This window comes from Micromys minutus (assembly GCF_963924665.1).
Source record: "Micromys minutus genome assembly, chromosome: 11".
Classification (NCBI taxonomy): domain Eukaryota; kingdom Metazoa; phylum Chordata; class Mammalia; order Rodentia; family Muridae; genus Micromys; species Micromys minutus.
Genome location: NC_137980.1, coordinates 15,023,155 through 15,039,643, shown reverse-complemented (window position 1 = coordinate 15,039,643; position 16,489 = coordinate 15,023,155). Strand labels below are relative to the sequence as shown.

Here is a 16,489-nt window from a genome sequence, read left to right as displayed (position 1 = left end):
ACGGATGTTTATACTTCCTACCGGGACAATACAGGGCTATTGTTTACAGACTTACATCAATAAATCAAGCAGCTTAGACAGTTACCAGATACCAAAGCTCTCACTGAGAAACAACAGTGCTTGTTGGACAAGTAAGTGACTGTGAGCTAGGGCAGGGTGCTGGGTGAGTGTTTTGGTGGCATTATAGGCATCTATTTGTCTCCAAGAAACCTTTTTTTTTTTTGTGGTTGTTGTTGTTTTTGTTTGTTGAGGAGAAAATCATCCCAAATTTAATACTGATCTTCCCAGCAATGAGAAGGTTGGTTTTGGATATCTCCTGGAAGACTCCCCTCCATTGACAGAACAGGCCTGCAGAAAACGGCCAACGACGGAGCTGCCGCACATGACTTCGGACGCAGCGCCGTCGCGGACTGCTTCGCGGAATGGCCGAGTCTGTCCTTTCCCTTCTCTTCCCATCGCCTCAGCTGCCGCTCGCACCCTCCCAGGCTGGAACAAGGCGGGGAAGCGGTGCGCCTGCGCAGTGCAGCCGCCGCGCTCTCCAGCGTCTGCTGCCGGAAGTCTGACCTTTCGCTCCCGCTGCACATTCCTTTCCGGGGTCACGTTGATCTTCCGGGTATCTCTGACAGGGTTGTCTACGCCGCCTATTAGGAGACTTTTTAGTCTTCCGCCTTTTTTTTTTTTTTTTTTTTTTTTTTTTTTCCTCTCCCTTTCTTTTTGTTGTCGCCACCCCCAACCTTCCACCCCCGCGCGGGCCTGGCCCTAGGCTCGCCACTTTCCGCCGCCCTGCCCGGTCCTAGGTTGCCCGCCCGAGCTGGGCCTCGCTGTTCCGCGGGCGGCTCCTACCTCTGCCTGCTCGGGCGGCAGCTCGGGCCCCGGAGCGTGTTGGCGGGCAGTGCCGCTGGGCCCTGCTCGGCCCTTCGGCGTGGACGCCGGTGAGTTCAGGGGCTTCGGTGGGGCGGGCCCCGGTCCCCGGCCGGGCGCGTGAAACTTTTCCCAAGCTGGCGTTGTGTTTTGCGCGGGAGAGCCCCGCGCTATCCAGGAGCTCCCCAGATTAGGGGCGTTCCCAGGCCGCTGGACTTTGTGAGGAATGTTGGCGCCTCTGGCTTCTCCGAGTCCGTCTTCTCTCTAGTTCTCACGTAGCCTCCTGCCCTATCCTCACTGCCTAGTCCGTAAGAATAAGACTGTCTTGATACTCCCTCCTGGAGTTCCAAAAGGCAGTGGAGACCTAAGGTAAATGTCTAAATTCTTTAACTCGTGTGAAAGGCATTTCTCCTCAAGACAGTTAATTAAACAACATGGAGTCAAGTTACCTCAGTAAAACCACAGGTTGGGGCTGGCTAATGGTCGAATATACTTTACTTAGATTTGTGGTTAGGCTCTCCATCCTTTATCTGGTTAAGAACAGTTAAGGCGGTATGTGTTTCCTGGTATTTAAAAGGATTTAAGTTCCTTTTCTTGTTTTGCCCCTTTGAGCGTCGTTTAAAAGAATTAGTTTGTTGATAAAAGAAAGGGAAGAGGGAAAAAATCATGCAGGTCAAACGGGGTTGAAAACAACATATTTAGTGTATGGTTTGTGTGAGGGAAGACTGCAGGTTTGTGTACAGATACACTACCATCCTAGTATATAGCTTAGTACTCTAGGGCTTTGTTGTGTTAACAACTATTAACACTGTTACTTTGTACTGATTAGTAACTTGTAATAAACATTGATTAGTGTGAATAGCCCCGATTGTATGTGATCGAGAAATACAGACTCCAAGTGAAAGTTAATCATTTGAGAAATGTCCATTTAGAGCCATGTTGCTAGGTTTTCCCCTGAACTCTTGGATGGAATTTAATTTGTAATAAAAAGAATGCCATGTTCAAAGCCCGAAGGTGGCTTTGACAGTGCGTGTCGAGCAGGATTTAGGAGTTAGACTAATATTGTGGAGAAAACAACTGATCAAAGACTCTTGGACACAGAACTTGATTTAGCCATACAGTTCTTGTTTATAGTAGGTAACTGCTACTTTCTGTGGAATCCTGATGAGGAGATAGTTTATGTCAATTTGAGAAGTTTATAACTTGTTGGAGATCTATTTGACTATAATCAATTCCAGTTGCAAATTATGAGACCAAATACTGTTATCACCTGAAATACTGTTACTGTCTTGTCTCAGGTCTGTTCAGTTACACATAAACCTCTATTAATCTTGCACTGGTTTTAGCATATTAGACAAAGCAGCCTTCAAGGTTCTTTTCTCAAGGCAAGAAGTAGTTCAATGGTCTTTAAAAACAGTACACATTTTACCTAGATTATCCCGTTTTACTCTTGAGTACAGATTTAAAGGCCAATAACTTTTAAGGTATGAAAAGTAGGGTACTGTCAGTTTCTGCATGTTACTATAAAATTCTGCACTACTACAGAAAATGTGGATAACTTACAGGTAGTCTCTAGTGGGGGAAGCTTCATTAAGACTAAAGAAAATGGTTAAATTTTAGTGATGTTCTGGTATAGTGAGTTTCACTTGATCTTATTTCATTAAACTATATTTTCTAAACATCTCATGTGTTTTGTTTTGATAGTCAATAAGGGTTTCTCTCTATATAGCCTTGGCTAGCCTAGAACTTATTTTGGGGCCAGATAGACCTTGAGCTCACAGAGATCTGCTTACCGTCTTCTAACTAGATATGTACCTTAGAATTTGTGGCCATGAAAATTTTAAGCCTAAATCATCTGGTTTTAATGTAAAGTAGTTCCGGGTACCGGGTAACATATCATTTTTTGACGTCTGCTTAGTTTGGATTTGATCATGCAATGGGATAGAAGCAAAGCTGGAGCTTATTACTGCTGTTTCTGCACCTTTAAGTCTGAATGCAGACATAGAAGACTTGTTTGGGTCCAGAAGAAAAAAACAACATATTGTTTATTAAAATTGGAGTCACCATATGGGTGATAAGAGCCTTAACTGGGTCCTCAGTAAGAGCCGTCAGTGCTCTTGACCCCAAAACACTCCATTCCCCCATGTTTGCTTTTAGAGATAGTTTTTCACTTCTTTGAAACTCAGGCTATACTTAAACTTCTCATCATCTGCCTCAGCCTCCTGAGTTGTGGAATTTCAGGAATGTACCACTACTGAGATAGAACTTTCTTGTTTTGTGTTTTGAGAGTTTTAGACTCAGGCTGGCTGTGAACTTGCTGTGCTTTCCCAGCTAGTCTCAAACTGCTGATCATCCTCCCTTGGCTCTCCAAGCACTGGGCTTTCAGGTGTGTGCCTCTCTGTGTATGGCTTGAAATAGAACTTTTTAGTTCTAGCTTTTCTAAGTACAGATGCTTTTCTTAGGTCCATAGTATCTATATTCCAAAAAAAAAAAAAAAAAAAGAGAGACATCAAGCAAAATTTATTTATGACATTTTTTATAAACCTCATGAAAAAGATTGTTTTTGACTGAGTAGTTCAGGGAAGCAGAGTAAAGGGAACCAAATCTTAACCACCTCTTTCCTCTGAGCAATGAAATTCAGAGTGTAGGTCAGCAGTTACTGATAAAAAAAAAAAACAACCAAAAACAAAAACTGTATAGCAGTAAGTGTAGACTTGGGGGAGAAATTGGACTGACTTACTTCCTATAGACAATACTTTGTCTCTGGTACAAATTAGAGTCAGGCATTTGGAATGAGGTATGATAATAGCGATAAGTTGCCTATCTATAACCTATAATGAACCTTGGATTAAAAAATCTATCAATTTAGGAAATTTTAATCCCACAGAATTGAAAAAAACCAAGGATCAAAATTTATATGTGTGAGTTTTAGTTTCTTTTCAGGCTCCTCCAGCTCCTTTTCAATCTTCTTAGTTTTATTCTCTAATTTATTTAACTGTCTAGGTATTATTTTTATTTTATTAAAAGCTTTTGTAGTTCCTTATTTTATTTGCTTATCAGAAAAAAAATTAGTAGTTTTTTGAGTCTGAGTCATCCTTTACATACATAATATATACATATAAACTTGCTGTATTAGTATACAGATTTATAGCAAATATATGCAAATACAACAAATATGGTAGATTTATTTTTAGCTTTTTTCTTTTTCTATCCCTCTTATTTAAATTATTATTTTTTTTCCCAAGACAGTTTTCTCTGTGTAAATCTGTCTTTCCTGGAATCGTCTTTGTAGTCCAGGCTGGCTTCAAGTTCCATCCATCTGCCTCCTTAGTGCTGGGATTAAAGACGTGGATGCCACACCCAGCTATTTTTAACTTTGTGAGGATTCTCCACATTGGTGACCAGAATGTGTGGACCAGTTTGTAATCCCACGAACAGTGAATGAGTGAGGGTTCTTTTTCCTCTTATGGCCCCTCTAGCATTTGTTTTTCATTGTCTTGTTGATCTTTGCCTTTCTGACTGAGGTAAGATGATATCTCAGAGTTGCTTTTATTTGCATTTCTTGATTATTATTTTAAGATCATCTTTCTGCTCTGACCGCAATTGTCAACTTCCCTTTTCTATTATTCTGGGAATTTACCCTAGTCTGGGTTTTCTTTCTTTTGAGACCCAGTCTCACTATATTACCCTAGCTGGCTTGAAACTATATATACCAGGCTGGCCTTGAACTCTTGATGATCCACTTGTCACCTTTAAGAAGGTACCAGAGAGTATCATTGCCTTCTTGGTTTTTGTATGCTACCTTACCTATCCCCTTGAAGACTACAGCTTTGCTGGATTTGTCATTAAAAAACATTTTTAAAAGGAACATGTAGTATTCTACTAGATTGTGTTGCCAGTGGCACCTTCCACCTTAGTCTCTTGAATGCTGGGACTACTAGTATATGTCACTTTGCCTCATCTTTCTCTTTTTACTCTCTATATCTACAAGTATTTCCATTTTCTCTGTAGACAGGGATAGCCTTGTGACTTCAGAAAGTTTTACATAACTTTAAAGAGTTAAAGGCATTAATTTGTGTCTTGTGGCTTCTACTGTTGCTATTAGAAAGTCCAGAACATTTTGATCCTCCAACTTATTAATAGTTCCTTCTCTGGAATAGTGATATTGTTTTACTCTGGATATTCTGAAATTCCATCTCTCTCTCTCTCTCTCTCTCTCTCTCTCTCTCTCTCTCTCTCTCTGTGTGTGTGTGTGTGTGTGTGTGTGTCTGGTGATCTGTGGATACATTATTTTAAGCATGAGCTATTAGAAGTCTAAATGGAGGATACTATGTGCTTAGCAGCTATTAGCATTTCTTGTAGAGAAGCTAGTAAGTTACACTCTTTTTTTATGGCAGACCCTTTTACTGTGTTATATCATTTTGCTTATTGTTATGTTGTACACTGTTCTCAGTTAAGAATTTTCTAATTGCCTATTTTAAGAAGGTACCAGAGAGTATCATCTTTACATTGCCTTCTTGGTTTTTGTATGCTACCTTACCTATCCCCTTGAAGACTACAGCTTTGCTGGATTTGTCATTAAAAAACATTTTTAAAAGGAACATGTAGTATCCTACTAGATTAGTGAGGTGCTCTGATTGTTCTCGCATTTCTTCCTCTATGGAACATTATTTTACTGTGCTTTTTATGTATAGACATTGAGAAAAATCTTGGAATTTTATGAATTGGTAGGTGACATACTTAATTTTTTCAGATATGTAAAATACCATATCCTAGTCAGGTTATCACATGATAGCTTGTACCTTTATATGAGTTCGGTTGTGAATGAATGTAATAATCTGAGCAATTTAATTAAATCTTTTGAATGATTTGCTGTTAGAATAGTGGCGATAAAAGATTTGTTGCTATTAAGATAAACTTACTAGAGTATATTCATCAGAAAATTTGAAATGTACATAATATTGGAAATGTTTGAATGTGGTTAGGATTTTAAATTAACTGTCAGTGATTTGTTACCTATAGTAGAACTTAAAGCCTATTTAAACTATCAGAAATAACTTTGCAAATGAAACGACTAATCTGATAGGTGATTGTTTTAAGTAGAAGATACTTATCGAAGAGTTCGGCATCTTTAAGCTCTAATAATATGGTATTATCTTTTTAAATTATAGGTAGAAGAATACATGTTTACCTTTAGTGAACAAGAGCATGTTCCCAAATTCAATTTTGGGTCGTCCACCCTTCACTCCAACCCACCAACAGCATAATAACTTCTTTGCTCTCTCACCAACTCTTTATTCACACCAGCAACTTATAGATGCACAATTCAACTTTCAAAATGTAGAGTAAGTACATGTTATGTTGAATCATCTCATTAAGTTTTCTCTTTGATAGAATTTTTGTGTTAAGTATTTGAAAATAGAGAAAATATTATTAAACCTTGGGGATTTTGTTTTGCTTTTTGACTAGTAAAGTATTTAGTTTGTGTGGAATTTTTGGTTCTAAGGAACAATATTCATGTTACTATTGTTCTTTGCTTTTTAGCTTGTCTAGAGCTGTGTCCTTACAGCCTCTGACATATGGAACTGTCAGTCCAATACAGACCTCAGCATCCCCATTATATCGAGGAAGGAAGTAAGTATTTCTCAAGTGTTTTAGAAGAAATGTTACAGTCTTGAAAACTTTGTAACAGTTGTGTAAAATTACATGCACAGTAAAGCCTATTCATTTCTTTATACAAAAGCTGGAAGATGCAGACACAGATGGTATAGCTGGAATTTGAAATCTAGTTTTCTGCTTCTAGAACCAAGGCTTTATGATTGACATCATAAGTTTTCTCAGTTGTCACTGGAAAAGTTATATACTGATTCTAAGAATATCGACTTCATTAGTTTTATTCATGCATTTCTTTGACATTGCCTTAGTAGCCATGAGATAAGTTCCACTAGTTCATAGAGATATTTTTTAAAATTAAGATTGGTATTTTAATTGAAGATACTCAGTGTATATGCTGTAATTACTTTCAGTATTAAAAATAACAAATGAACATTTATGTGTCTAGCCTTGTATACTTTTACTTATGAGTAGGAGTTCCAGTTATTTTTTGAGTCTGCAAAGATAGAAGAGTTGGAATAATCTCAGAGGAGCAGTGTAATAATAAAACCTTTAAATGATATTGCCTCAAAGAATTTTAGAGTTAGAAAGGAATTGGACCATTTTCTGTGATGTAAGATATTTTATGGGAACAGCTTAGTAAATATCATTTTACTTGACGTCTTACTTATCTCCTGGAGTTTGAACCCAGGGCTTTGCAGAAGCTTGGCAGGCTTTCTGTTCTGACTTTATTATTATTATTATTATTATTATTATTATTAGTAGTAGTAGTAGTAGTAGTAATAGTAGTAGTAGTAGTAGTTTTCAAACCTTGTGAACTATGTAAAGGATTGTATAAAGGACATCTATGTGCTTTTTGTCAGATTCATTAGTTTCAAACCTCAGCTGTTAGTTTTGTCTCTTCCCACTCTTACAGTTCCCCTGAATTATAGGAAAGGAAATTGTTGGCATTACTATTTCAAAATAAACATTTATGCTAAAACATTTCAACCTTTTCCTTATAAAAATTCATGTAACCTATGTAACCAGAATACTTTAATCATGCCCAAGACATTTATACTAATGCACATTATCGAAATGCAGCTTTTTTTCAAGTGTGTCCTGTTGCCTAATACCTTTTATATATAGCCTTTATAAAAATGTTCATTTTCCCCCACCAGTGAGCCAGAACATAGGTCTGCTCAAAGGCCATTGGAAAATATATATGTATATGTGTGTATATAACATTTTGTCAGTTATCTTTAATTCTTAGCGATTGTATGATGCTTAAGTAGTCATTTTTCTATAGAGTTTTGACTCATTTTGGTAGTTCAAATGCATATCATTAATTGTCTTTATTTTTGTAAGGCATTGGAAGGCATTTCTTGTGCTGAAAGTGAATAGTAAAAGTCAACTAGGGAGTTTACAATGTCACCTTTTCCAAAGAGTCACAGTTTTGTTATTATGTTTCCATGTTTTATGCTTCTGTTGTCAGGAAGTTGTGACTTTAGTCACTAAGGTATATTGCTTGTTTTCAGGAGAATAAGCGATGAAAAAGCCTTTCCTCTTGATGGTAAACGGCAGCGTTTCCATTCACCCCACCAAGAGCCAACTATAATCAACCAGCTAGTGCCTTTATCAGGTGACCGGAGATATTCCATGCCACCGTTGTTCCACACACACTATGTACCAGACATAGTCAGATGTGTTCCACCTCTTCGAGAAATTCCGCTGTTAGAACCTAGAGAAATCACACTGCCTGAGGCCAAAGATAAGGTAATTTAAATACAGTTGCTCATTTTGCCTTTCTAATAAAGAATGTATTAAAAGGATCTAGAATACCTAATTTTCTACATTTATTTTCTTTCTAAGTATCCCTAATTTTTTTTCTTTCTGTCATAAGCATACCTCTCAGGATCAAATGTTTTTCTAACTTACAAAATTTGGGATTAGAATATAAAACATTTGATTTCTTATTTGTTAGAGAATTCTCTTGTAACTTGTTATTTTTTTTGAATGAATGAATGAGTGAATTATTGGTGTTGCTGCTGGTGGTGGTGGTGGTGGTGGTGGGTTTTTTGGCACAAGGTCTCTATGTAGCCCTCGTGGTCCTAGAATTTACTCTGTAGACCAGGCTGGTCTAGCTGGAATTCACAAAGATCTGCTGTGTCTTTGTCCAAGTGCTCAGATGAAAGGTGTGTACCAGGAACCCAGTACAACTGTTCTTGCTGTAGAAAAACATGGCCATTCATGGTAATTGTAATAAAATGTTAAAAAGCCTTGGTGTTTTGTTTTGATGTTCTCTGGGGAAATATACATTTAAATGGTGTGATCAAGAAAGATGTATTAAAAAGATCAGTAAAAGTTATTTTGGCTAAATGGAAGCATTTGCTTCTTCTTGGAAAATGATGTTAACATTGGGAACAAAGAGTTATTTAGTGTCTCATGGTAGAAGAATGTTGCTTTCCTCAGCTCTATTTAGTGAACTTTAAGAAGCACTGTAGGTAATGGGAAATTATGTCTGTCATCCTTTTGTTCTGACTGCTGCTACAAAATCCCTTTCCCTGGCTCCCTTATTCTTTTCTTCACAGATTCTTGCTGTGTAGTTCAAGTTGGTCTTAGATTTAAAATGTACAAATCAGTAGATTTTACTAAGTTCATAAAGTTGTGCAGTTACCTATTTCCAAAACATATTCAGTACTCCCCTAAAAACTTGTACCTCATTAGTGTTCACTTTCCTTACCACTTCTTGTAAGTAGAATCATGTGATCTGTGGCCATTTGTGCCTAGTTTCCTTCATTTTGCATAATGGTTTTAGGGTTTATTATTTGTATTTGTTTTTTTTTTTTTTGAGACTATTTGCCATGAGTTTAGGCTGGTCTTGAACACACTAGCCTCCTGCCTTAGCTTAACTGAGTATTGGAACTGCATTTTTTCAGTTGAATAATATTTTAATTTGTAAATGTATGTTTTGCTAATGTATTCCTCAGGTGATAGACTTTTAGGTTTCTTACTCTGGCTGTTAATAATCTGTAAATGTCTTGTATACAGAATTTTGTGTGGGTATGTGTTTTCACTTTTGGTGTTTACACAGAAGTGAAATTGTTCGGTAATGTGGTAAAATATGTTCAACCTTTTAGGAACCACCTAAGTGTTCTATAAAGTGGATTTTACATGTATACAGATGCTCAACTTTATGTCCCTGTGACATTTATTTGTGTCCTCCCCCACCCCCATCTCTCTATTCCTTATATTATTAAAGATGGAATCTGGGGTTTTCAACATGCTAGGCAAACATAAGGTTCGTCCTTAACTTGCCTCTTTATTGGAGCCCTTCTGCTATAACAGTTTTCTCAGTTTCCATTCCTTAATGTCTGGTGATATTGAGCATCTTATTATTTACTTGCTGAATATTCATGTGTTCCTTGGAGAAATGTCCATTCACATTATTTGTCCAGATTTTAGTAGGTTGTCTTTTTATTTCTGAATTGTGAGAGATATTTTTATTTATTCTAAATAGTAGCTCTTATCAGATAGATGATTTGCAAATGTTTTGTCTTTCTGTGATTGTAATTTTAGATTTATTGTTATGCCTTCTAAAGCACCAAAATTTTCATTTTTTGGTAGTTCAGCTTATTAATTTTTCTTTGGTGCTTGTACTATTAGTGTTGAATCTCAGGAATCATCATCTTTCAGTACAGTATCTTAAATATTGATGCCTATGTGTTATAAGATTGATCTATTTTATCCATCCACCCACCTATCCACCCATCCATCCGCCTATCAACAGTGTTTCATTATATAGCTCTAGCTAGCCTGAAACTTCTTCTTTTTTTTTTTTTTTTTTGCCTGAAACTTGATATATAGACCAGGCTGTCCTTGAGCTTACATAAGTCTCCTGAGTGTTACAATGTGTTTTAAGAATTTTTACTTTTATTCTTTATATTTAGGACTTTGATCCATTTGTAATTAATTTATGAATATGGTAGAATACATTTTGTATATATTTATGTTTGTAGTAGGCTAATAGAGCTAACCAGAGAACTTACATATAGTTTAGGCATATGCTGATTATTTGTAAATTTAATAAAGTATAATTCATATTAGTTGGTAATAAATGATATGATAAGATGTGTTCCATATCCTTTTTGCTTAGTTATATAGAAACATTTCTCACAAATGCACTATTTATGAATTAAGGTGTTTTGCCCAGAAAAGTAAAGATAGAGATTTTGTAGTTGGACTTATTTCTTTGAGTGATAACTTTATTTCTGTCTTATTGTGAGAAAAAGAAGGAAAACAGTTCTATTTGTTCTTACAAGGGACTATTTTAAGAGATAGGATCTCACTGTGTAGCTCAGCTGGCTTTGAACTCACGGTCTTCCTGGTTCTACTTTTTGAAAGCTCAGATTACAGGCGTGTGCTACCATGCCTGGCTTAAGTGCTCACTTTTCAAGAAAACTGCTGTTTACCAGTGTCACTGATCTTTTGATATTTATTCATGTTATATTAAAACCAAGATTTGACCTGTGTCTTTAGAAATGCAGAGAGGAGTTTAATGTGCTTAAAGTCAAGAATAGGGAGATCCCATTGTGAGACCTGGCTGTAATATCACACGATCTATGACAGTAATTACTAATAATTTTACTGAGTAAAATTGTTGCTGCTAGCAGTGTGACCAACAGTTACATGTGACCCCTATAAACTGTATAGTGAATACAGTATTTAATGTGAGTTAATTAGGCAATGATTGACAACTTGAATGTATAGTCAAATGACGTTGAAAGTTTTTGAAAAGATAAAATAACACATTGAGTTTGTATTTTTGGGAGGATAATTTTTACAGAATAGAGTTGTTTTATTTAGAATGAGATGGCCTTGAAGGTGGACTGTCAGGTTGTTAATCTCTGGATAAGAGATACTGCAGCATTAAGTTGTAACAGATGGCAGGATGTGAGATAGTGTATAAAGATTATAGATAGATAGGACTTTGCTTTGTGGCTCAGGGTGGCCACAAATTCAGAGCCCTTCCAGCCTTAGCTTCCTCAGGGCTGGGATTACAGATATGTACCATTTTGGCTCCTGTATTACCACAGTAATTTCTGCATTGTTGCAGTCTCTCCATTGTGTTATACAACAGATACTGTGTACCTACTGTGATGTCATGGATTACTTGCTTCTACTTTAATTAGTTAGCATTCTTTTTTTTAAGACCAGATAACAAATATTCTAGGCATTCAAGCTATTTGGGCTATTGGCTCCCCCCCCCCCCCATCCACTTAACAAAATGTGAAAATAATAATCTTTACATGACATGAACATTTTTACACTAATCATTTTTACTGAAATTTTTACAGACTTGGGTACCTGTATCTTCTTGTAGCGAATAGCAAACTATGTGCATCAAATGTAATCAATACAGTTAGTAAATGTTTCAGCTTTGACCATTCCAATATTATATTAGTATTATATGCCAACATATGACTGATCAATCAAGTATGGACAATCTTAGTTTAGTCCATACTGCTCCCACTTTTTAGTTTTGTATTAGTCATGAATATGTGTATTTTTTTTCTTGACAGTACATCTATATCTCTTTAGGTTCTTTTTGCTCCTCACTATTCTTGATCTTTCACTTTTCCAAATAAAATACATATTTTCTAATTTCTAGAAAGAAACCTGCTTTAAAAAAATTATTATATTGACTCTAAGTATTCATTTCAAGAGAATTGATATGTTTACCCATAGTTTTGTGATCTATTAGTATGGTATATCTTTATTTTTGTTTTGAGATAGGGCCTCGCTCTACAGACCATACTGACCTCAAACTTGTATCACTTCCGCCTCCAGCTCCCATGTGCCAGATGCTGAGCATGCCAGGCTTACTCTCATATTTAGATGTCTCTCATGTCAGTATTTATGAATTCCAGTCTATATGTCCTGCATAACTTTTCAAAAACAGATTTGTCAATAATTTCATGTATTTTTCTTCTGTCATAAATTTTTTTCTAAAATACATTTTTCGTGTTCATATGTATAATTTAAATTACCTTCCCAGAGAGTTAAAATGAGAAAAGGCCTTTTAAAACATGTTAAAATGTCCTCATATCTCCATGGAAATGTGCTTCAACTTAGCACTGTTACTTTGTTCATTCTTAGAAAAACATTATGGAAATTATTTCATGTCTTTTTCAGGTATTCCCAAACCTTTTAAAAAATATTTTTATTTCTATTCTTCCAGAGATTTAATTCCTTATCTCTCTCTCCCTCTTCCCCCCTCTCTGTGTGAGTGTGTATGTGTGTGTGGGTGGGTGTGTGGGTGATTTGTATTTGATCAAGATACTTTTTCTGTGTTTCTTTAGATGGAATAAGTTGGGCAGGCTTGGCTTGCCTCCCTGCTCTAGGATTCTTTCTCTGTTTTACTTCTTCCCTACTTTTGTCTAGAACAGGAACTTTTACTTTTCCATTATTGATGCTTTAGACCAAATATCCCCAGGGGACAGTTAACCTTGTGTCTTGTAGGATGGTTAGTTGTATCCCTTGTCTTTTGATGCTAGTTCTATAACTCTACCCCTGTTATGGTAACCAAAAGAGTTTCCAAACATTACCAAATATAAATATCCTCAGTAGTCAGAATCATTCTAGACCTTTCCTGTTTCACATGGCTTTGCTCTGTTTAGATTTATTATAGCCTGTGAAAGCTCTTCCTAGAACTGTATACTACATCACTGTATTCTACATCAACATTGAACCTTCAGTTTGGAGGGAAAGGAGCAAAAGGCAGTAGCTAGAGACCATTTGATTTCTGAGTATCTGATTCAAGGGTTGTCCTAACGCTGTTTTTCTTGTTTTGATGCTGTGCCATTCTGGTGTTAGAGTTTGACCTTTATTGGTCAGATAAACTGTTCATGAAGGATACTCAGTCATTTATGTTATATTTGTTGCCAGTGTTTGGTTTTGGTTTAGTTTGATCTGTTCTATTCTCCTAGTTGTTCTGTTTGTTTTTGTGGGGCAGGTCTTTACAGATGTTTTTTTTTTTTAAAAATCATGGCAGTTTCATGGGAAGTTGTTAACAGCTCTTGAATCTTCTTAAATATTCTGAATACAATGCAAAAAATAACATCTTAAATGATGAATGAGACTTTTGGCTGGTTATATATAGACTATAGGGAGGCTTAAGGAGAAACTGAAAATACAAAAGAGATTAAGAACTGATGAAATTATTTGTGCTTGATATAAAAGCATTGGTCGAGGGAATAGATTTGAACATAGCAATAAAGAAATAGGTGAGATTTCCTTCAGGAATATTCATTTGTAAGTCTTAGCAAGATGAAGAATTGAATCTGGTATTTTTAATTTTCTTAGGTTTTCCCCTTTTTTCTTTGAGACAGGGTCTCATGTAGCTTAGGCTATTCTGGAATTCCCTATGAAGCAAAGATGGCCTTGAACTCCTGATCCTCCTACCTTCATCTTCTGAGTGCTGGGATTTGCAGATGTGCACCACTACGCTTGGCTATTCTTAGAAAATTTTAATGTGAGCTTATCTGCAAGAGAAAGTAAGTTTAGGGGCCTTGAAGAAGGCAGTAAACATTTTGGAATGGAGTAGTAAAAAATGGGAACAGTATTAACCAGAGACATCAGAATAAAGGCTAAGGATACTTAGCTAGGTTAACTTCTACACCATATATTTGAAAGACTCTACTTTCTAAAAAGCTTCTCAGTTTTGTCTTTCTGTATATGTTAGATTTAATTTTAGAGAGAAGGCAGTGTTGTATTACCTTTAGGTAAAGATTTTGCAGCATGGGCATTAGAGTATGAGGGATAATCTTGCTAGTACATGATACAGCAGAGGAATTCAGAAGATGCAGTCTGGGATAGTGGCTGTATAGGGAAGGATATCAGGACTACTTAGATGCTGATGGGTTAGAGAGATCTCAAGGGATTCCTGACTAGGTCTAGAAAAGATATGATAGAGGTGGGGTGATAAGAAAGTGAGTTGAAAAGGAAATTAAAGCTGAATTTAAAATATCAGGACTAGAATACATAACCATGAGAGTACACCAGTGAAAAATATGGTGAAAAAGAAGTAGAGTTATGATAAATATAGCTCACTACATATTAAGGTATCATGTATTATCTTATCATCTTATGGTAACAGTGAGAGTTGGAGTAAAGGGAAAATGTTAACTACATATATACCTAAACAAAGGAAGACCAGCAGAGGCCAACCTCATCTCAAAACATCAGGGTTCCAAAAAAGCTATAAAAAATAGAGGGTGGTTTGTATGAATATAAAAGATAGGGAACTTCCTAAAATCTGTTACATGTAGGATTCATCAGTGTGACTATCAGGTTGAGCAAAGTTCTCAAAAGGGACCTGTAGTAAATATTTTAGAATATGTGTACATGATCTGTGTTGCATATTCTTACTTTTTCATATACTTATTCACTTGGTTTCCTGACTCTTAAAAGCATAAAATGTTATCCTTTTGGGTTTTAGTTTGATGAGCCATAATGACACTCCCTATGAATTCTATGACTACTCTTCTGTCACTTACTTAGTGCTTTATTTTAGAAAATTTATGTATAGCTTTCCAGGCCATTCTGTGTACTTGAGTAACAGTAGCTTTGAATCAGAAAGTGTTAAGATAATATGTATTTATTTTTAAAATACTGTCAGTATTCATTTATACTGCTTAGTATAGTAGTTATAAGTTTTTGAACAAGTGTTTTGGTTTTGTTTTCTTTTGTGGTGTATTCAAGTTGAGTCAGCAGATACTAGAGTTGTTTGAAACTTGTCAGCAGCAAGCAAGTGACTTGAAGAAGAAAGAACTCTGTAGAGCACAGCTGCAGAGAGAGATCCAGCTGCTCTTCCCACGTACGTCTGGCTACTCTGCATGCCTTTGCTGTCTGTATGTCCTGTTTACACCTGCGTATTTCTTACGGTTTTCTTCTGCTTCTCTAGAAAGCAGACTTTTTTTGGTTGGATCATCTTTAAATGGATTTGGTGCCCGCAGCAGTGATGGCGACTTATGCTTAGTTGTTAAAGAAGAACCAGTAAGTGATGAGACATGATTCCAAGTCATTTCTTATGATATACCAGTAAAGGAGTAGACCTGATTTATGTTAATATTTGAATTTTCTGTTTACTCTAGTTCTAGAAAGCCCTCTTCCCCTGCCCACACGTGTCAGGCACCACTAGCATGTGTGTGTAAGAGCGGCTCCAGCAGTAATTGGTTTGAGCTGTTGATATGAGCCAGCTTCTCTGTGTGGTTTTTCAAGTGACACCTCTTAGTATGAGATGTTACTGGATTGAGTGTTTACCAGGATGCTGTAAAGCAAAGCATGTAGTAGTATTTATCTTCTTGATATATTTTTTTCTTTGGATTCTTAGTGATTCCCTTTTTAAACCTTTATTCCCTTCCCTCTTTTTGGGCTTTTGATGGTTTTTTTTTTGGGGGGGGTGGTAAGGCTTCAATGAAATTTAAGACTATTCTGATTTATTAAATTTAATTTTTGTAAGATACTGACTTTTTGTTTTTACTTTTTACTTAACAATCAATTGTGTTATTTAGAATTCTATTTATTTGAATTTTTTGTTAATTGATCTTTTGAATATATTTTAGTACTATCACAGTAGGTATTCAGTAAACTTACCCAACATAGCCTCTTGTAGTTGCTGAGATATGGAATATGGATATGAAAATAGCATTGAGGATTGGCTTATGTAGTGCATATTCTGAAATGTAACTTGAAAGGAAATATATGCTTTGCTGTTTGTTTTGCTGTTGTGTTACTTTAAGAAAAAAAAAGTCAAACACCAAGATAAGAAAAATAATGAAAAAACACTTTAACTTTTCAGTGTTTTTTCCAGGTAAACCAGAAGACTGAAGCACGACACATACTCACCTTAGTCCATAAGCACTTCTGTACTAGACTCTGTAAGTCTCACACACCTTCTGATGTAACTGTTACTATTTAAATGTTTTCACTTAATTTTTCTGGTAAGAATTGTTTATTTTCTGATAAGAATGGA

At 36.1% G+C, this 16,489-nt stretch overlaps 1 protein-coding gene across 2 annotated transcripts in view; it reads left to right on the top strand.

Annotated features, from left to right (window-relative positions):
• Nucleotides 1–752: 752 nt before the first annotated feature.
• Nucleotides 753–16,489, top strand: part of TENT2 (terminal nucleotidyltransferase 2) — a 44,605-nt gene continuing 28,868 nt past the window's right edge. Inside the window, exons 1-7 of one of the 2 annotated variants that reach the window (XM_080925625.1) lie at nt 753–932; nt 6,033–6,206; nt 6,406–6,495; nt 7,992–8,229; nt 15,217–15,331; nt 15,419–15,510; nt 16,328–16,394. In XM_080925625.1, coding sequence (XP_080781751.1) covers nt 6,070–6,206; nt 6,406–6,495; nt 7,992–8,229; nt 15,217–15,331; nt 15,419–15,510; nt 16,328–16,394 — 739 coding nt within the window. In that variant the 5' untranslated portion in view covers nt 753–932; nt 6,033–6,069. Of the gene's footprint in view, nt 933–6,032; nt 6,207–6,405; nt 6,496–7,991; nt 8,230–15,216; nt 15,332–15,418; nt 15,511–16,315; nt 16,395–16,489 lie in introns of both variants that reach the window. The other variant, XM_080925624.1, reaches the window with a different exon arrangement.